The 22,280-nt window shown below is 39.2% G+C and overlaps 1 protein-coding gene across 1 annotated transcript in view; it reads left to right on the top strand.

Annotated features, from left to right (window-relative positions):
• The window catches only part of LOC132824896 (receptor-type tyrosine-protein phosphatase R-like), a 215,802-nt gene that overhangs the window by 147,613 nt on the left and 45,909 nt on the right, over window positions 1-22,280 (top strand). Inside the window, exons 9-11 of the mRNA XM_060839743.1 lie at window positions 5,540-5,622; window positions 8,825-8,962; window positions 21,266-21,376. Of these exons, the coding sequence (XP_060695726.1) occupies window positions 5,540-5,622; window positions 8,825-8,962; window positions 21,266-21,376 (332 nt within the window). The remainder of the gene's footprint in view (window positions 1-5,539; window positions 5,623-8,824; window positions 8,963-21,265; window positions 21,377-22,280) is intronic.

Here is a 22,280-nt window from a genome sequence, read left to right as displayed (position 1 = left end):
AAGGAAAAGCATACTTTATAAACTCTGCTGACATGAGGAATTGCTGCGATGTGTCAAGTATGGGAAAAAGAAATGTGCAGCAATAGGTCAGATATTTCGGTGAACGTGTAACTCCAGTTCTCAAGAAGTATCATGTTGGACTTCAAACATTAACTGTTTTCCTGGGTCTCTCCAACACTTTGTTTATATTTCAGATCTCCAACATTCACAGTATTTTGTTTTTGCTTTCAATTATTTTCTTGATGGTAATCAGAATCTAAAAAAGCATGTTTAGGGACTGCTTCGCTTTCAAATACCTTTGCTTGGACAAGAAGCATGAGGTTCCTGGTTTCCTTGATGTAGTGACAGATTATACCACCTTTTGCTAATCCAAATCCGTCATTTGAATGGAAGCCATGTAAAAATTACTTGGTTTAATTTACAGGATCTCAGAGATTTCCACAAGCCATTTAAATTGAAATAAAACATGTTTTGCTTTTTAAATAAGCACAAGCTACCATTATTTTATAGAATTGTGCACTATTATTAATGTATCAATTATTTGAGAATATTAGCATTTTCCAAAAAGCATAGCAGAGGCCATCCAATGGTAATGCTGCCAAGCCAGTAACATGATGTCAATATGACAATTAGTCATAGAGTCATGCATCACTGACCCAGACCATTTAGCCCAAATCATCCATGCTGACCATGTTTTCTAAACTGAACTTGTCCCATTTACATATGGCCCATAATCTGTCAAAACCTTTCCTATCCATGTATCTGTACAAATGTCTTTTAAGTTTGTAATTGTACTTGCCTCTACCACTTTTGCTGGTAGCTATGTGAAAATGTTGCCCCTCAAGGTCCGTTTTAAATCTTTCCCGTCCTATCTTAAACCTATTTGTTCTGGATTTGGATTTCCCTACTCTGGGGTAAAGATCTTGGTTCTTCACTTTATCTATGCCCCTTATGAGTTTATAAACCTCCATAAAGTCCCCTTCTAGTCTCCGTAATATTTTTGTAAACCTTTTTTGTATCCTTTCTAGTTTAATAACATCCTTCCTATAGCAGGGCGATCAAAATTGTACAAGTACTCCAAATGTGATCTTACTAATGTTTTGTACAGTCATAACCTGATGTATCAACTCCTGTCTTCAATGCTCTGATCAATTGTCCAATAATCAAGTTGATTCAGTTTCAGCATTGATATTCAACAATTTACAACCATGTCTTTCAGGCAATATGTTTTCTCAAGAAACTCTTGAAAATCTATGCACATATGAGCCCTGAATAAGAAACATTTTAGAATTATAAATGATCTAATCATTGTGCCACAGAAAGGGTGGAGTGATTGGTACAGTCACGTAGCAATTAGATTCTTGTGGAAATAAATAATTTTATCCACTGTAAAGGAACTAGGAGGTTTCCTGTTCTCTCATTGGTAAGACACTGGCCATTAGAGATTGAGAAAAGTCGAGTTGCCAAAAAGAAATTGTTATAGTGTGGTGATTGCCAGCTTAAGGTCAAGGTTAATGAGTGTTAAATGAGGTGTGTTTTCCATCTTGTTTGGCACATCAAAGAACACAGTGAAGATTACATTTTACTTTTGTCAATGCTCTTGCACATCCGCTGTAATGATATTTCATGTCATGACACAAATGGACTTTATCCTCAAGATTTTGGCATGGGGTCATTAGCTGCACATAATCCAACTGCTTTTTGATTAATACATTTCCCACGGTAAAAGAGGAAACCAAATGACTGATAAGTGTACAACAAAAGAGTTCCACTATCAGAAGTCATAAAATTTGTGCCACTTTTATTTTCACATTTAAAGAAACTGCTGCATTATTCTTCCAAGTTGACGTTAAGACTGGGTTACTGTAATTACTTCAAAGGGAATTAGAGACTTTTGTTCTCAGGAAGCTAGTTTTATCATTTCATTTGAGAATGGTGGGCAAAAATGCACAATTTGTCCTTTGCCGCTGTTACTGAAAAATGATTCTATACCTTGGTGCTGATTTAGAATAAGAAATCATTACATAAATATTGTATTGGAATGCTTTGACTGGAATGTAGTTTTTGTTGGGGTGTACTAAATCCATCTATTGGCTATTTTGAAAGTAGCTATGGATAGTTCTAAATCTGCTAAGTCTTCTACAGTGGAAATTAGATTATCCGAATGTGACGGGCGGGCACTATTTCATTTGGAAATCAATTATTCGGAAATTCAATTAAATGCCTTTCCTCTGAGGCTCAGAGTTTTAAAGTCCCTATTCAGGAGACTGCAGCAGCACACAGCGCGCGAGACCCCGCCACCACCACTGCCACCCTCTCGTCTTCCCGGTCCAACTTCACCCCCCAACCCTGTCCAAACCTGCCCCAGCCCCTCAAATTCGCCCCACCAATCCTGTCCAACCCCGCTTCACGCCCTCCAGCACAAAGCATGCAAGCCCCCTGCCCCAAGACAGCCTCCCCCCCCCCCCCCCCCCCCCACCACTGCCACCCGTCCACACCTAGGCCTCTCTCCGGGGCATCCAGACTGCACACCAACAAGACTGCTGCTGCTGCTGCTGCCTTTGTGGGATAAGTCTCCAAATAGCACAGACGTGCGCGCGCGCGCACACACACACACACACACACACACACACACAGAGCCACAGCCCCACACACAACTTTTTAGTGCAAATTTTTGACACGTTCCATGTTTGCCCTGCACAAGACAATGTTGGAGAGATAATTCCTGAGAAAGCGAGGGGTTAGGTTACACCCCTCCATAAAACTCGAGGGCAAGTGTGGGGAGAGAGAGGGGGCAGGAGGTCAGTCATTTGGAGATGGTGCCTGTTTAATCACTGTAAACAAAAGGCATGATCACTGCTGGAAACACGTCTTTGATGTAATGTTTCTATCAACCTCAAGATTTCCTTCGGATAATTGATTTTTGGATGATTGGTATTTGGATAATCAAGTTTCCGCTGTACAATCACACATTTTTTTGGTAATATGATAAAATGAGTTTCAGGTAGTTCAAATGACATCCAGTCACCAAGAATATACAGTACAGATGTAGGCCAATCAACTGTACAAGCCCTTTGCAATATTTATGTTCTACTCAAAATTCCTGCTAGCTTTCCGCAACTAAATGTATCATTTTGATTATCAATTCATTGACAGTCATAGAGTCACAGAGATGTGTAGCGTGGAAACAGACCCTTCGGTCCAACCCGTCCATGCCGACCAGATATCCCAACCCAATCTCGTCCCACCTGCCAGCACCCAACCCATATTCCTCCAAACCCTTCCTATTCATATATCCATCCAGATGCCTTTTAAATGTTACAATTGTACCACCCTCCACCACTTCCTCTGGCAGCCCATTCCACACACGCACCAACTTTTGCATGAAAAAGTTGCGCCTTAACTTTCTTTTATATCTTTCCCCTCTCGCTATGGCTTCTAGTTCGGGACTCACCCACCCCGGTGAAAAGACCTTGTCTATTTATCCTATCCATGTCCCTCATGATTTTATAAACCTCTATAAGGTCACCCCTTAGCCTCTAATGTTCGAGGGAAAAAAGCCCCAGCCAATTCAACATCTCCCTATGGCTCAAATCCTCCAACCCAGGCAACATCTTGTAAATCTTTTTGGAACCGTTTCAAGTTTCACAGTATCCTTCCAATTGCACACAATATTCCAAAAGTGGCCTTACCAATGTCCTGTACAATCGCAACATGACCTTCTCTCATGTTTCCTTGTCTAGCTTCAACTTAAAAGGGATCCAAATGATTCACTTCAACCAATCTCTGTAGTAGTGAATTCTCCATACGTGACTGGATTACTTAATGACCTCAGAGTAAGGGCACATCTACATAGAGTCATAGAGATGTACAGCATGGAAACAGACCCTTCACCGCAGTGATCATAACATGATTGAGTTTTGCATCTAGTTTGAAAGGAGAAACATGGTTCTAGTGCAAGCACTTTAACATTAAATAAAAGTAACTAAGGATAAATAAGTGGGCACGAAAGCTGAACCAGCTAAAGTGAAGTGAGATACTAGGCTAGGAAATAGATCAGAGTCAAAAAGTATGGCGATGGAAAAGCACAGTGAGTCAGGCAGCATCCAAGGAGCAGGAGTGTTGACGTTTCAAGAATCAGGTCTTCACTAGGAAATGTTAACTCTCCTGCTCCTCGGATGCTGCCTGACTGACTGTGCGTTTCCAGTGCCACACTTTTTGTCTCTGATCTCCAATATCTGCAGTCCCCACTTTCTTCTAGGAAATAGATCAACAGAGAAGTAGTGACAGGCATTTAAAGGAATATTTCAAAGTAGTCACAAAAGCGCATTTCTACAATCAAGAAAAATTCCAAATGGAGGAGCAATCATTGCTGGTAACCTAATGAAATTAAGTCAAACATAAAACTTTGCATTTGGTATGAACTTGCTAACCTATTGACATAACTGTTAATCAGTCTAGGAGTTGGGAAGACATGCTGTGGTTGGACAGACATTGGCGAGGCCTGTTCTGGAATATGTGTCCATTTCTGGTTGCCCAGTTATAGGGAGGATATTATTAAGCTGAAGCGTGTTCAGAAGAGATTCACCAGAATATTGCTGGGTATGGAAGGTTTAATTTATTAAAAAAAAAGGCTGGATAGGCTGGAACATTATTCCCTGGAGCATAGGAGGTTAGGACGTGACTTTATAAAAATTTATGAAATAATAAGGGGTATCGATAGAGCTAATGGTAGTTTTCTTTTGCCTCGGATGAGAGATTTTAAGACTAGGGGCACATTTTTTTGGTGAGATGAGAGCGATTTAAAAAAGACATGAGAGGCAATTTTATTACACGGGAGGTGGTTCATTTGTGGAATGAACTTTCAGAAGAAATGGTGAATGTGGGTACAATTTCAACATTTAAACACATTTGGATAAGTGCATGAATAGGAAAGATTTGGAGAGATATGGGCCAGGAGCAGGCAGGTAGGACTACTTTAGTTTGGGATTATGATCAAGATGGACTGGTTGAATTGAAGGGTCTTTTTCCAAGCTGTATGATTCTATTTGTGCATTTGTGCCCTGAGATATCTTTGTTCCTTGACCTACCTAAACTTGTCGAAGAGAAAATCACAGCTCGTTGGGCAGCATCTGAGGAGCAGGAGAGTCGACGTTTTGGGCATAAGCCCTTCATCCCTTTTAACTCTGATCTCTAGCTTCTGCAGTCCTCACTTTCTCCTACCTAAACTTGTACCTTCCATTTAATAAGTGATCTTCTACTCTTCCTACCAAAGTGTATTGCCACATGTTTATCCATGTTGCACTACTTACCCAATCTAGATGATGATTAATGATCTCTTGTCAGCAGTTACACTTCTCCTCAGTTTTGACTATCCCAGAGTTGCAACTAAGCTATGTTTTTGATTTCAAGTCTGAATTGTTAATGAAAAGTGTGAACATCACTCTAAAATGCAGCAGATTGCTTTAAATTATAGAGAACACAAGGGGCACAAAAACTTGTCCCCAATTTGAACTCATTTCTTTTCTCTCTCTCTTAGACCCACATAGCAGAGTATGCCTCATACCAAAGAGTGAAGATGAACCAGTTAGCAATACCTACATTAATGCCAACTACATTAGGGTAAGTAAGTGCATTGGTTACATTCATAATCTGCATAGTCTGTATTAATGTTTCTATCCAGTCATGCAACAACATTCACCACAGATTTAAATGCAGTGCTTGTGTTTGTTATCTCAGTATGTGTTTGATGATTTCTCATTGGATTATACCTGTTGTCTATGCATTTTAACATGTAACCACAATCTTTTAAATGGTAACTAATTTAATTTAGTTATTTAATTTAGAAATGGGGAATGAGAAAGTAAAATAATGTAAACACTTTAAATATAGTTGTAAAGAAGAAACAGGAAATTTAAAAGAACTGATCTTATTGTCAACAATTACAAATGTATGAACATAAGAAAAAGGAGGAGATGTAGCCCTTCATGCATGGGTCACCATTCAACAAGATCATAGCTGCTCTGCTGGTGTTTTGAATTCCACATTCCCACTTCCCCTGATAATCCTTGATTCCTTAGTCTAACAAGAATCTATCTACCTCTGTCTTAAAAATATGCAATGATGCTGCCTTCACCGCCTTCTGAGGCAGTGAGTTCCAAGGTCATACAATCACTTAAGAAGAAAATCTTCTCGTCTCTTTCCTGAAAGGAGTGGACAAAGTTAAAAATCACACAACACCAGGTTATAGTCCAACAGGTTTAATTGGAAGCACTAGCTTTCAGAGCGTTGCTCCTTCATCAGGTGGTTGTGAAGGAACAGAGATCGGAAGTCAGTGCTTCCAATTAAACCTGTTGGACTATAATCTGGTGATGTGTGATTTTTAACTTTGTACATTCCAGTCCAACACCGGAATCTCCAAATCATTTCTGAAAGGGCACTCTCCAATTTTGAAACAGATAAATATGCTATACTACTCTGAGACTCAGTCTTCTCCTTTCCAAGCTGGATGTAGAATTCAATTTGACTGTGATTTCTGTGACCTAGTGATGATTTAATTGTAAGGATCTTAATTAATTTAGTCACATTACACCATACCAAGTTAAATCTAACCAGCTCTCTGGTTTTTTCCAAATCATAGTGCTGCTCCAAACAAACTTTATTGAAAGCATTCTATGAACTCTTCACCCAAGCTGTAACTGCAATCTGATTTTTCCCCTTGATTTGTAAATTAAAGTCACTATGTCTTCTTTTATAATTTGTCCCACGTTGTGGTTACTTAAGGTATTTGTAGAACACTCCCATTAGTCACTTCTTTCCCTTGCTATTTCTCATGTCCACCCAACCCGATTCTACATTCTGATCTCCTGAACCAAAGTCAATTTTAACTGTTTCACAAATGCCATCCTTGATTAACAGTACTACACCTCCACCTCCATAATTTTCTTGAATGTCATATACCTCTCAATATTCAGGGCCCAATCCTTGTCATCCTCAAGCCACGTCTCCATAAGGGCTCTCCGATCATATATATTTATTTCAATGTGTGCTGTTAATTTGTTTATGAATGCTACACATATCCTGATACAAAACACTTGGTTATGTCTTTTTGTTATTTTTGCATCTAATCTTGATTGTTGGCATGTTCCTTTTTTCTCCCCCCAACAATCCCTGCCTACCATTCTATGACTGAAAATGTGTTGCTGGAAAAGCGCAGCAGGTCAGGCAGCATCCAAGGAGCAGGAGAATCGACGTTTCGGGCATGAGCCCTTCTTCAGGAATATTCCTGAAGAAGGGCTCATGCCCGAAACGTCGATTCTCCTGCTCCTTGGATGCTGCCTGACCTGCTGCGCTTTTCCAGCAGCACATTTTCAGCTCTGATCTCCAGCATCTGCAGTCCTCACTTTCTGCTACCATTCTATGACCTTCATTTCCCGTTTAATTATTTTTAATTCTTATCTTGTACCTAGTCTTTGAAATGCCACATTTTTCCACACTTGATACTGACTGCCTGTCACAAGGTCCTGACCCACTGCTCTCAGTAACATTGACTGTCTATTTCAGTGGCTTCACCTTATCCACTCTTCTCAGTGAAGCTGATGGCTTGTCACATCTTGGAGAAAGTGAGGACTGCAGATGCTGGAGATTAGAGTTGAGAGTGTGGTGCTGGAAAGGCACAGCAGGTCAGGCAGCATCCAAGGAGCAGGAAACCTGATGAAAGGCTCTTGCCTGAAACATTGATTCTCCTGCTCCTCGGATGCTGCCTGACCTACTGTGCTTTTCCAACACCACACTCTCGGCATGTCACATCTTGTCCATTCCTCCTGTCAAAAAGGTGATTTTTTTTTAGGAGATTCTAAATCTCCTTATTATATTTTTTTCTTTTTTTCCTTACCCCCCACACTACCATCTAACTGCGCTAGTGCTTATATTTTCCCCAGCACCCATGTCGGGTACATGCAGGTGTAGGAAAAATAATGATTAATTGAGTTAACAATAAATCAATTGATAGTTTTATTAATATTTGTCGTTAGTATAATAGACAAATTGTTAACAGATTTAGCTCAACCCAACAAATTTGGTCTGTTAACAAATAATAGGATTGGAGCAGTAATTAGAACTTAAATCCATAAACAAAGATTACCCAGTGTTTATAATTTTGTAGCAAGACTTTGCATTTACACCATCTTATGAGAGTTTAACAGCTTTCCTGTCAAAGCTATTGCTGATGATCAAGTTCACACCAGTGTAAATTTGACCTTTTTTTGTTCATTGCCATTTTGTTTCAACTTTGTTTTGCAAAAATGCGACACTATTGTCAAATATCTTGGGAATAAATGTGTCCTGTGGTGGAGATTTTGGTTTGAAATGAAAGGAGAACCCTCTACAAATTGAGGATGCCCTCTTTAGTAGAGATTTTTATGTTGAATAGGAGATTGCAAATGTGTAGAAATGTACTAATTTATGTTAGTATGTAATAGAGTTAGATTTCTAATATAATTTAGTAAAGATTGAATGATGTTTTATTTTATACATGTAATTGTCCATGCCAACTCTCTGGCATGTATGATGTGAGGTGTTTCTACAAGCAATTGTTTCTAAGGTTAATGTGTGATTGCTTTGGGAAGTGCATGAACATTGCTGTGATTTATAGTTGTTATTGCTTTCATCGGAGTGATATGATGATAAAAATATTTCTGACTGACTTGCTTTAAAAATGCTTCCTACCACTGCTCAATGTGCAAAACGGATTCACTCATCAGTGAATTATGCACTGCATTTCTTTTGTATAACCAAGTTACACTGGTCTTTCCATGTCATTCAGGGTTATGGTGGTCAGCAGAGGGCATACATTGCTACTCAAGGCCCTATGATCAATACAGTGAATGACTTCTGGCGGATGGTTTGGCAAGAGGACTGTCCTGTGATTGTTATGATTACCAAGCTGAAAGAGAAAAATGAGGTAAGAGCCAAACAGAGTTATACACTTGCAAGCAGCATTTTGCAATTAAAATGGCATTGTAAGCAAAGGGAGCTCACTGAGAACTGCAGTAACTGTACAAGACAATTTTAAAAATATTTTTAATCAGTGCTGCAGTGAGACAGTACTGTAATTCAGAGGATCAAGATGCAAAATTAATTTTGGTAGAGATACAAAACAGCTAAGGTAAAAAGTCAATAATATTAAACAAAGAACAACAGATAATGGAAACCTGAAGCAAAAGCAGAAATTGTTGGAGAAACTCAGCAAATCTGGCAGCATCTGTCAAGAGGAAGCAGAGTTAATGTTTTGAGTCCAATGAGCCTTGGTCAGAGCTGATAACATCTCGGAAAAAGTGGTATTTGTGTTGATGACCTGCTGGAGGATTGGGGTTGTGGAGAGATGGATGGCGATGGAACCAAGACAGGGAGAGAGGAAAAATGTTGGGCAGATAAAAGGATTGTTACAATAAGCCAGGGAAGAAGAAAAGCTAGATAGGTGATAACAGGGGGGAACGAATGGATGAAAATGGGTTGACTGTGCTGAAAGCAGTCCATGTCATGACAGGGTTTGTGGTGTTGGAGTGGGTAGAAGACTTGGAAAAAGAACTTCAGGCTCTAAAATTATGAACTTCAATACTGAATCCTGAAGGCTGCTCGGTCTGTAAGTGAAAGATGGGATGCTGTTCCTCCAGCTTGCATTAAGTAGGAAGTCACTTGTGAGAGTATTTATAGATCCACTAACAATACCTTGGCATTGTAGGGCAGAATATGTAGGAAGAAATAGCGGAGGCCTGTAAGAAAAATACTACAATAAACATTGGTGTTTTAAAAATTTCATATAGATTGAACAATTCAGATTGGCAAAAATAGTTAAGGTCACAGCATTATTTTGGGTCAATTTCTTATGGTTGATTGTCCTTATGCCAGCCAGGGATCAAGCGATTTTATACTTGGCAAAATGCAAAGAGTGCAAAGAATCACCTAATTAATGAAGGAATCTCTCAACAAAAGGGTTCATGACACAAAAAAAATCACATTCTCTTGCAGAGTGAGAAGTATGTGTCTAAAACTAAGGTCTCAAATTCGAATGAAGATATTTACATGTGTATGAGGACAAAGCCGTTTAAATTGAACTAATAAAGTAGGTTATACAATAGGATGGTATTTGAGCAATGCCAGCAATTTACAAAAGTATTTCATAAATTTGATCAATATATATTCAATTGAGAAAAGCAGATCCAATGAGCAGAATCTGTGGCAAACCAAAGAGGGAAAGGATAATATCTCATTGAAAATAAGTAGTGTCCAATACTGCAAAGGTGATTGCGGGTTCAGATTATTGGAAACCAGCAAAGAATGACTGAAAACATGTAAAGGAGGAAGAAACTGGAGTTTGACAAAAAAACTTACTAATAAATAAAAATAAATAAACAGACAGTAAGGGTATCCACGAGTATTTAAAAGTAAAAGTGTAACTGAAGTGAGTGTTGGTCCCTAGCAGAATGAAATTGAGGAATTAATAATGGAAAGAAGGGAATTGTGGACGCATTGACCGAGTGTTTTTTGTCTTTCTTCACTGTAGAAGACGCGATTACTTGAAGACTGCTTGATTACTTGAAAATCAATTATTAAAACAGTTAGAGGTATCTAAAACAAGCATTAGGGAAAATGTGTTGGGAAAACTATCAGAATTAAAGGCTGACAATTTCCCTGGACCAAGTGGGTCTGCATGCTATGGCTTTAACAGAAATGGCTGCAGAGGGTGTTTGGGTTGTCATCTACCAAAATTCACTAGATTTTGGAAAATGTCCCAGCAGATTGGAAAATCACAAATGTCACACCTCTGATCAATATTGAAAAGAACCAGAATGGAGGAAACTATGAGTCAGTTATCCTAATACCTGCCATCAGGAAAGTGCTAGAATTCCTTATTAATGAGGTAATAATAGGGCAGTTAGACCATCCTAATACAATCAGGTAGAGTCAACGTGGTTTTGTGATGAATTAAAATTATTTGTGCCAGGTGGACGGGGGAAGTAACAAGCACAGTGAGTAACGAGGAGAAAGGAGGAAAGTGAGAAACAGAGATATAGGTTTCACAGAGTAGGGTTTTAAAGCTGAAGATGCAGACATATGGATGGAGTGGTTAAAAGTCCTGATGAAGGGCTTTTGCCTGAAACATCGATTTTTCCTGCTTCTTGGATGCTGCCTGACCTGCTGTGCTTTTCCAGCACCACACTCTCGACTCTAAGCTTCAGCATCTGCAGTCTTCACTTTTGCCTGATTAAAATTAGCAATAATCAACAAGACAGAATTGGAGGTGTGCAGCTATCTCAGGGTTGAGGGATTGGATAATATTACAGAGTCTTGGAGAGGTTTGAAAATAGGGGTGAGAATTTTAGCAGAAAGTGAGGACTGCAGATGCTGGAGATCAGAGCTGAAAATGTGTTGCTGGAAAAGCGCAGCAGGTCAGGCAGCATCCAAGGAGCAGGAGAATCGACATTTCGGGCATGAGCCCTTCTTCAGGAATTCTTGAAGAAGGGCTTATGCCCGAAACGTTGATTCTCCTGCTCCTTGGATGCTGCCTGACCTGCTGCGCTTTTCCAGCAACACATTTTCAGCAGTGAGAATTTTAGCTTCATGATATTGTTTAATATATAAATATGATCAAATGAGCCAGATTTCAGTCTGGAATCTGACTTAACCAATAAAATAAAACTTGAAAACATAACATATTTTAAATAGTCATGGTATATGTTCTCAATATAAAGAAGAATTCTAAAGGAACATCTCACCATCTATGCTTGAATACAGAAGTTAGGTAGGCCATCAAACTTAAGGAAAATGATATAACTGCAAAGATGAGTGGCAGGTCAAATGATTGATCAATATTTAAAGAATGGCAGAGAATGATGAAAAGGTTAATCAGAAGGAATAAGTTACAGTAAATAAAGAAGCTAGGCAGGAATGTAAACACAGAGAGCAAGAATTTCTACAAATACTTAGAAAGGAATAAAATAAGTAAAGTGGATATTGGCCCTCCAGAGATTGAGAACACAGAGTTGCTAGTAAATAAAAAGGAAATAGCAGAAAAAATTAGTAAACATTTTGTATTAACTATAGTGGATATAAGAAACATAATAGGTATCAATGGATGGAATGGAATGAGGAACTTGGCAAAATTGCAATGGCGTGGGAAAAAATGTGAAACAAACTGATGGAGCTACGAGCTGACAAGTCTCCAGGTCCAAATTGGTTTTAATAAGGTACTGGATCTGTTATTGTTAATTTCTTAAAATTTCCTAGGTACAGGAAAGGTTCCATCTGATTGGGAATTATCAAATATAACTTCTATTCAAGGAAGTAGGGAAGCAGAACATAGAAAACTACAGGCCAGATATCTTTGACATCTTTTATGGGTTAGAGTTGATCATTAAAAAGATTTTGGCTGCATGTTTGGAAAAACAGAAGGTAATTAGGAGAGTCAGCATGGTTTTAGAACATAGAACGTTATAGTGCACTACAGGCCCTTCGATGTTGCACTGACCTGTGAAATTAATCTGATGCCCATCTAACCTACACAGTTCCATTGTTATCCAAATGTATGTCCAATGCCCATTTAAATGCCCTTAATGTCAGTGAGTCTACTACTGTTGCAGGCACACCATTCCACGCCCTTACTACTCTCTGAGTAAAGAAACTACCCCTGATATCTGTCTTAAATCTATCACCCCTCAATTTAAAGCTATGTCCCCTTGTGTTAGCTTTCACCGTCCAAGGTAAAAAGCTCTCACTGTCCATCCTATCTAACTTTCTATTTATCCTATATGTCTTGATTAAGTCACCTCTCAACCTTCTTCTCTCCAACGAAAATAGCCTCAGTTCATTCAGCCTTTCCTCATAAGACATTTATTCCATACCAGGCAGCATCCTAGTAAATCTCCTCAGAATCCTTTCCAAAGCTTCCACATCCTTCCTATAATGAGGTGACCAGAACTGCACACAATACTCCAGGTATGGCTTAACCAGTGTCTTGTACAGCTGAAGTACGACCTTGTGGCTCTGAAACTCAATCCCCCTATCAATAAATACATCACATGCCTTCTTAACAACTCTATCAACCTGGGTAGCACCTTTCAGGGATTTTTGCACCTGGACACCGAGATCTCTCTGTACATCTACACTGCCAAGAATTTTGCCATTAGCCCAGTATTCTGCATTCCTGTTACTTCTTCCAAAGTGAACTACCTAACATTTTTCCACATTAAACTCCATTTGCCACTTCTCAGCCCAGCTTTGCATATTATCCATGTCCCTCTGTAACCCACAACATCCTTCAGCAGTATCCACAACTCTGCCTACCTTAGTGTCATCTGCAAATTGACTAACCCACCCTTCTACACCCACAGTCAAATCATTTATAAAAATGACAACACAGATCCTTGTGGCACAACACTGGTAACTGTGCTCCAGAATGAACATTTCCCATCAACCACCACCCTCTTTCTTCTTTCTGCTAGCCAATCTTTGATCCAAACCACTAAATCACCTTCAATCCCGAAACTCTGTATTTTGTGTAATTGCCTTCCATGTGGAACCTTATCAAATGCCTTACTGAAGTCCTTATACACCATATCAACCACTTTACCTTCATCCACCTGTTTTGTCACCTTCTTGAAGAACTCAATAAAGTTAGTGAGACATGGCCTACTCTTCACAAAACCGTGTTGACCATCCCTAATCAAATTATTCCTTTCCCAATGATTATAAATCTTATCTCTTACAACATTTTTCAACATCTTACCCATAACCGAAGTCAGGCTCACTGGCCTATAATACCAGGGTTGTCCTGACTCCCCGCCTTAAACAAGGGAACAACATTTGCTATCCTTCAGTCTTCAGGCACTACTCCTGTTGACAATGATGACATAAATGTCAAAGCCAAAGGCTCTACAATCTCCTCCCTGGCTTCCCAGAGAATCCAAGGATAAATCCCATCCGGCCAAGGGACCTTATGTACTTTCAGATCTTCCCAAATTGCTAAAACCACCTGTTTGTCAACTTCAATCCCATTTAATCTTGTAGCCTGTATGTCTGTATTCTCACTAACATTGCCCTTTTCCAATGTGAATACTGTTGAAAAGTATTCATTAAGCACTTCCCCATGCCCTCAGATTCTACACACAACTTCCCACTCCTATCTTTGATTGGCCTTCATCTTACCCTAGTCATTCTTGTATTCCTGATATCCTGATAGAGTTTTCCTTGATCCTATCCACCAACAACTTCTCATATCCCCTCCTGGCTCTTCTTAGCCCTCTCTTTAGATCTTTTCTGGCTAACTTATAACTCTGAACCTCCCTAACTGAGCCTTCATGCCTCATCCTTACATCAACCTTCTTCTTCCTTTTGACAAGAGCTTCAGCTTCTTTAGTAAACCATGGCTCCATCTCTTGACAACTACCTTCCTGCCTGATAATTATATACTAATTAAGGACCCGCAGTAGTTGTTCCTTGAAGAAGCTCCACACTTCAAGAATATCCATCCCCTGTAGTTTCCTTCCCCATCCTATGCATCCTAAATCTTGCCTAATGTCATCATAATTGCCTTTTCCCCAGTAAACTCTTTCTCTGCAGCATAAACCTATCCCTGCCCATTGCTATTGTAAACATAACCGAATTATTGTAAATAATTTACCTTTTGTCAAAGGTAAATCATGCTTTGTCAATTTTTTGGAGTTCTTTGAAAGAATGACACATATTGTTGATAAAGGGGTGCCTGTGGATTAGATTAGATTCCCTACAGTGTGGAAACAGGCCCTTCAGCTCAACAAGTCCACACTAACCCTCCGAAGAGCAACCCACCCAGACCCATTCCCCTGCACTTAATGCTATGGACGATTTAGCATGGCCAATTCACCTAACCTGTATATCTTTAGACCGTGGGAGGAAACCCATGCAGACACGGGGTGAATGTGCAAACTACACACAGACAGTTGCCTGAGGTGGGAATTCAACCCTTGTCCCTGGCGCTGTGAGGCAGCAGTGCTAACCACTGAGCCACCGTGCTGTACCAGATGTACTTGGATTTCCATAAGGCATTTGAAAAGTTGCCATGTCAAAGGTTTTTTTGTGGAAAATCAGAGCTCATTGTACAGGGGCTAACACTTTAGCTTGGATGGCTGGCAAAAAACAGAGACTATATATAAATGGGTGGGTGTGTGACTGAAAGATTGTGTCAAGTAGAGTCCTGTGGGGATCTGTGCTGGGCTCTTAACTTTCTAAAATTTATATCAATTACTAGTTGAGAGGAGCTAAGTCACGATAACTAAATTCACAGGAGACACCAAGATAGATAGGAATGTTGCTTTGTAAACTGTTGTCTGCTGAGAAAAAAAATCATAAGGAAATTGCAGATGGGTGTAGATAGATTGAGAGAGTGGGCAAAAGTTCTGGCAGATGGATAATGTAGAAAAATGTGCAGTTATTCACTTTGACAAGCAGAACAAAACAAAAAGAGCATTACTGAAATGAAGAATGACAGCAGAATTCCAAAGAGCACAGGTTTCTGGTGTATGAATCACAAAGTTAGGATACAAGTGTAGCACATAATTGGCTAATGGGATGCAACCCTTTACTAAGAGGAAAATTAAACATAAAAATAAAGATGATAGTTTCAATTATACAGATCATTGGTGACAAAAAAATGTGATGCTGGAAAAGCACAGCCAGTCAGGCAGCATCCAAGGAGCAAAAGAGTCGACGTTTCAAGCATAAGCCCTTTGTCAAGATTCCTGATGAAGGACTTATTCCTGAAACGTCAACTCTCCTGCTCCTCGGATGCTTTTCCAGCACCACACTCTTTGACTCTGATCTCTAGCATTTGCGGTCCTCACTTTTTCCCAGATCATTGGTGAGAGCACATCCCAAATACTATGTGCAGGTTTGGTCTCCTTATTTAAAGACAGATGTAAATGCGTTGAAGGTGGTTCAGAGATGGTTTACTAGATCTATACCTGGAATGAGTATCTTGTCTTATGAGGATAGGTTATACAAGCTGGGCTTTTTCCATTGGAATTTCGAAGAGTGAGAGGGTGAGTTGATTGAAGTATACAAGATCCTGAAATTTATTGACAGGGTTGCTGTGTGTCACTCCAGAGTTAGGAGACACTGGTTTGAAATTATGGATCACCTTTTCAGGTCAGAGATGAGGCATGTCTCTTTCCATAGGAGTTGAGGTACTTTGGAATGCTCTACTTCAGAAGGTGATAGGCCAATTGAATGTGGTTAAGGCAGAGGTAGATAGATTCCTGTTAGACAGGGGAATCACAGATTATTGGAGTAGGTGAACTGATTGAATGTTGGAGCACACTCAAGGGTCTGACTTGTCTTTCTCGGTTCCTATTTTGTATGTGGCTGAGAATTTCAAAATCAAGGAAAAACTTGATAAAAAACCAAAGTGGATCAGTGAATGCAAGGGTGATAGGTGAACATACTGTGAGTAAGGACATGAGCAACAAATTTTTGGATTGTATCATGGACAAGTCCAGGGGTAACAAATGCATGAAATAAGGTTGTAACAGAAGAGTGAGCTAAGGTAGGAACAGAGTTGATTGATGTTACAGTGTTGGAACTAGGTTGTCTTATTATAGCATGGATATATTGACAGAAGATCATGTTTAGATCCAAAGAAATCAAGATTGTGAGCAGTCTGGTGCAGCCTCAGAGATTTGCCAGTTAATTGGACACTACATGAAAATGACTGTTGGCAGTCTGGGAAAAATACCATTTTCTTTGAAGAATTGCTGGCTTCCAGTAGCACAGAACCTAGAAGTCAACAACTCAATTCATTCTACGTAATATCAAGAGGCAGCAGGAGGTGCTGGATACTGCAAAGACTATGGGCTCTAACAACATTCTGATAATATACTGAAGACTTGTGCTCCAGAAATTCTGCACCCTAGTCAAACTGTTGCAGTACAGTCTCAACACTGACATCCACTCAACAATGTGGACAATTGTCCAAGTATGGAGAAAGTGAGGACTGCAGATGCTGGAGATCAGAGCTTAAAAATGTGTTGCTGGAAAAGCGCAGCAGGTCAGGCAGCATCAAAGGAACAAGAGAATCGACGTTTCGGGCATAAGCCCTTCTTCAGGAATCCTGAAGAAGGGCTTATGTCTGAAACGTTGATTCTCCTGTTCCTTTGATGCTGCCTGACCTGCTGCACTTTTCCAGCAACACATTTTTAAGAATTGTCCAAGTATGTTCTGTACACCAACAGCAGGACAAATCCAACCTGGCCAATTACTGTTTAATTAGTCTACTCTTGATTATCAATAAAATGAATGGGAGGTGACCTTGGTGCTGTCAAACAGCATTGCCTAGTAATAGAGTCAAGATTAGAGTGGTACTAGAAAAGCACAGCAGTCAGGCGGCATCCGAGGAGCAGGAAAATCAACATTTCGGGCAAAAGCCCTTAACTTATTCATTGATGCACTATTTGGATTCCGCCAAGGGGCACATAGCTCCTGATCTCAATCCAGCCTTGATTCAAACATGGGCAAAAGATCCAAATTCCAGAGATCTGATGGGAGTCATTGCCCTTAACATCAAGACTGCATTTGACTCAGTATGATATCAAGGAACCATTGCAAATCTGGAGTCAATGGTATCAAAGACCTGACACAAACCTAACACAAAAAAAAATGTGGTTGTTGGAGGTCAGTCCTCTCAGATCCAAGATACCTCTTCAGTAGATCCTAAGGGTAGTGTTGAGGCTCAACCGTCTTCAGATGCCTTATCAATGACTTCTCCCCCATTAAACGGTCAGAAGTGGGGATGTTTGCTGATGATTTTACAACATTCATTACCATTCACAAGTCCTCACAAACTAAAGCAGTCCATGTCCTATATACGGAAAAACTTAGAAAATACCCGGGTTTGGACTGACACATGACAAGTAACATCTGCATCACAGAAATGATAGGCACTGATCATTTTTCCAATAAGCGAGAATCTAACTATCATCACTTGACATTCAATGGCATTACCATCAGTGAACCCCACTATCAGATCCCAGTGGTTGCCATTGGTAATCTGGTAACCTTAATCTGTGCAAGAGTTGAATTCATGCTGTCGGCATCGCTCTGCATTACAAGCCAGCTGTCCAGCCAACTGAACTAACTGACTCCCATGAAAGTCCCACCTATCCCCTTGCCTGATTCATGATGAAACTCAGATTAAATTCACTCAGAGTCATCTTCCTCTAAAGAGAGAGCAGCACTATGATCTTCTGCGACTTTGGTAAAATTACCTTTATTGGGTCCCATTGACCAGACATCAAACTGGACTAATCGTATAAATATAGTGCTGTAAGAGCAGGTCAGAGGCTAGAAAACCTGCAGAAAGTGACTCCCCAAAGACTATGCATCATCTACTATGCACAAATCAAGGGGGTGATGGAATATTCCCCACTTGCCTGAATGAGTTCAGCTTCGACAACACTTCAAAAAGTGACACCATCCAGGACAAAGTATCCAGCTCAATTGTCACCACATCCATAAACATTCACTCTCTCTGCCACCAACACTCTGCAGCAGCAGTGTGTACCATCTGCAAGCTGCACTATTTACCAATGCTACTTAGACTGTACCATCCAAATCCACAACCACTTCTATCTGCAAGGACAAGGGCAGCAGATATGTGAGAGAACCCAAACGTTTACCTCCAAGCCACTCACCATCCTGACTTGGAAATATATATGTTGTCACTGGGTCAAACTCCTGGAAGGCCCTCCCGAATGGCATTGTGGGTCCATCTGTTCAAATGGACAGCAGTGGTTCAATAGGCAGCTCACCACCCTTTATACAAGGGCAACTAGGGATGAGCAATAAATGCTGGCCAGTCAACAACTCCCACATTGCATGAATAAGAAGAAAGTCTTGATTATGCGCTCAAAACTAAGTAGTCGTATATGAATCCATAAAAATGTGAGGTAGAGGCTCGAGTGTTATCCCCGAACCACACTGATTTAAGGTATTCCCAGCAGTAAACACTTTGAACAATGCACTTTAACTTGAACAATTTGCAAAAGTTATAAATAACTTTTGAAGGCATGAGACAATCAGTAGAATATGTTTGTCTGAATAGGTTTACCACATTGTCCACCCAGTTTTGAGTGTTGATGGTGTATTTGGTACAGAGTCAAGAAAAACACCCTTGATATAGCTTTGACAACCAAATAGCTCCTTTATCTCAGTGACTCAGAAGGGGTTGATTTGTTTAATGATCTTCAGCAGACAATAATAGATTTACGCTGGCAATATTAACAATAAAGTCAAATCACAATGAGAGGGAGGAGCATGAACTGTTCACTTTGATTCTTGACCTGATAAAACAAATATATCACACAATGAATAAATGCTGTTCCTTGAATGAAATTTAAGAAGGTACTGATCACTACTCTGCACTGTAAAGGTGAGAGACATGGGAAAGAGAGGATTTCCATGATTATTAAAGTAACAGTCATCTAATGGACGAATCCAAGGATTGGTATAATTGTCTTTCATGCCTATATATCTGTTTTACTCTAGAGTACTTAAATGCTGCATAACCTTAATACGTTTGTTTTTGTCATAGTATGTGCAAGTACTTCAGGATTGTATTTAACTTGTAGTTTGTAGGTGAAGGCTATATCAATATATAGTTCAGATGTTGATTCATTGAGTCAGATATATATTCAGCCTGCAGTGGCTCAGTATCTTTTTGAAATGATGTGATAAAATGATTTATTCTTCACAGCATTCTGTTGAAGTGGTTTTAAAAAAAGACTGTGTGAGGTCAGAATAATTTTCTTCCCCTCTGCCCTATGATACTGCTACATTTGGAACATTATCTGCAGCAAATCCTCTCACTGAGTGCTAGACTAAACTGTGTAGTTCTCTTAATTGTTACTGCAGTTTAATTTTAATGTTTCTGTGCTCTAATCAATATTCTTGCTTTAGGTACAATTGTTCACCCTTCTAGCGGTCTGCTGTGCGTAACCTTTCTGTGGCTCTGCTATGTTCTGTCATGAAATCGTTTTCAGATTTCCTTTTCTGTTCTTTTGCTACTGACACTTAAGAGTTTTTTTTTCTCATTTTTAAGTCTATTTTAAGTGGTTTATATATACATCTAAAATAAAATGTGGGAGGCTTGCTGGTGAAAGAATGCCAGGTTAGGTATCATTTGGTCTGTCATTTAAACTGAAAAGTTTCTGTATCTTAACAGTGCCTCAAAAACAAGAAGACCAATAGTCATATATATTACAGATGAGGGAAATAGTATAACCCATATATACAGGATTGATTTACTTCCAGCACTTACGATATTGAGCATCTCATTTAATACAAATAAATCCCTGTCAAACAGTGATGTGATGTGTCTCTTTTTTCATCTGATAATTTGATCAAAGCTTACAGCTTATTGTGAAGTGGATTAATTGCAACAGAACAACAATTTAAATGCACTTGCTGAATAGTGTAAAATGTAATCTGGACAAAACTAAGAAGTGCACCACTTTATGTCAACAATTTAAACAGTGCTGATTTTAAGTTTGTTTAAAATAAATAAGGGAGGTTTTCTCAAAGGCTAAGCAAGTAAAGGTCCCAACCTATGATTCTTTTTTACTGGAATTAGCACTCGGAAACTGGTAATGCAGTGTCAGTTCTGGTAAAGCAATTTTAGGTTTAGTGACTTGTCATTGATCCTTCACACTTGCTCAATACTTTTTTCTGTCATTGCTTTTCAATGGAACTTAAATATGTAAATTGCCTAACACGGTCATCGACTGGTTTCCCCCTGAAAGCAGGATGTTACCTTTAAAACTGTACTGGAGCCAAGGATATACTATGAGCTTCAACAGCAGACATTGAGGAAGCTGACTAGGTGGCAGCCCTCAAATTCTGATGACTCAGATAGAACAAAATACAAATTCAGATGGTCATTCTAAATTTGTCATTACAGTCACAATGAAAATCAGAAACCTGAACATCAATCCTCATTATTGCCAGCAAATAAATTTACCAATTACATACTTGATCCTAAGAAGTATGGATTATTAAGGAAGCGAAATCACCTCAGTGGTTCCGTTTGCTTTACTGAAACAAGATGGTGGCCTATCAACAGAATGCAATACCAAAATAAATTGAATAGACATAACTCTTTAAAGTCATTTTACCCTGTTCTAAGCAAGTGTAATGTCTAAACCATTGTACATTTAAAATGTCTACTATTTTGTCACAGAAATGCGTTTTATATTGGCCAGAGAAACGGGGAATATATGGGAAGGTTGAAGTTCTTGTAAACAGCGTTACTGAATGTGAGCATTACGTCATCAGGGACCTTACCCTTAAGGTAAAAATGGATGGATATGGCAGTTAAGTTAAACTTTTGTTGATGTTCTGTTGAAAGGCAGAGTTTACATTTTTCAAAGTTCATGTATTAATTAAAAAAAAGGTCTGAGAAAGCTACATAATTTTAATTTTGCATTATTCTGTCAGTACTATCATGTGTTATTTTAGCGAGACACTATTTTAGTTTGCATATTTGCGTCTCAAGTATTTAGAAGAACAAATGACATAGAAAGATCATTAATCTTATCAAAACATTTCCTCCTGATCCTCCAACTTACAGCCAAGCATCTTGTTGCACATTGCTCGCAACAACTGTAATTTTCTCCACCATTGTGTCATGTTAATGTCAATAGATTAATGATAAATTGCTTTCCAAGGAGTGATTAATTCTGTAGGTTAGTTTATTTAAAACAGTAAAATTTATCAAAAGTTATTACAGCAGACCAACTGATATCAGTGTTTGTAACTTTATAAGCACAAAGCAATTTGCTGCCTACAGGGCCGCAACATTGCATATGCAGTCATTTTAAAGGCAAGGAGTACATACAGCATCCAACTCCTTTCCACAGGAAAGTTTGAATATTGACAATAACAAATGAGTGTATTGTCTCTTAATGTATTGTTCATTCCTGGATTTGTTGACGTGTTTTTATTTCATGGACTGCAGTTGCTGTCCCAGACTGTGCTTATCATAATGTATTACAACCAAACTTTGTTCCATATTAGTCACTGAACGATGACGTTCTTCAAGCTGATTCTAATGATTCTCATCTTCTTGGCATTTACTGTTTGGTTCCTTAAGAGCTTCAGCACATTTGGAAGCTTCTGATTTTACATTCTGAGTTATTTTAATTCTATCAAAGTTTTCACCTTTTATTGGTCCAGTATGTTTTCCTGTTTACTAA

The sequence above is a fragment of the Hemiscyllium ocellatum genome, chromosome 19 (assembly GCF_020745735.1).
Source record: "Hemiscyllium ocellatum isolate sHemOce1 chromosome 19, sHemOce1.pat.X.cur, whole genome shotgun sequence".
Classification (NCBI taxonomy): domain Eukaryota; kingdom Metazoa; phylum Chordata; class Chondrichthyes; order Orectolobiformes; family Hemiscylliidae; genus Hemiscyllium; species Hemiscyllium ocellatum.
Note: the sequence above shows the minus strand (reverse complement) of the source record. Positions and strands in the feature narration are given on the sequence as shown.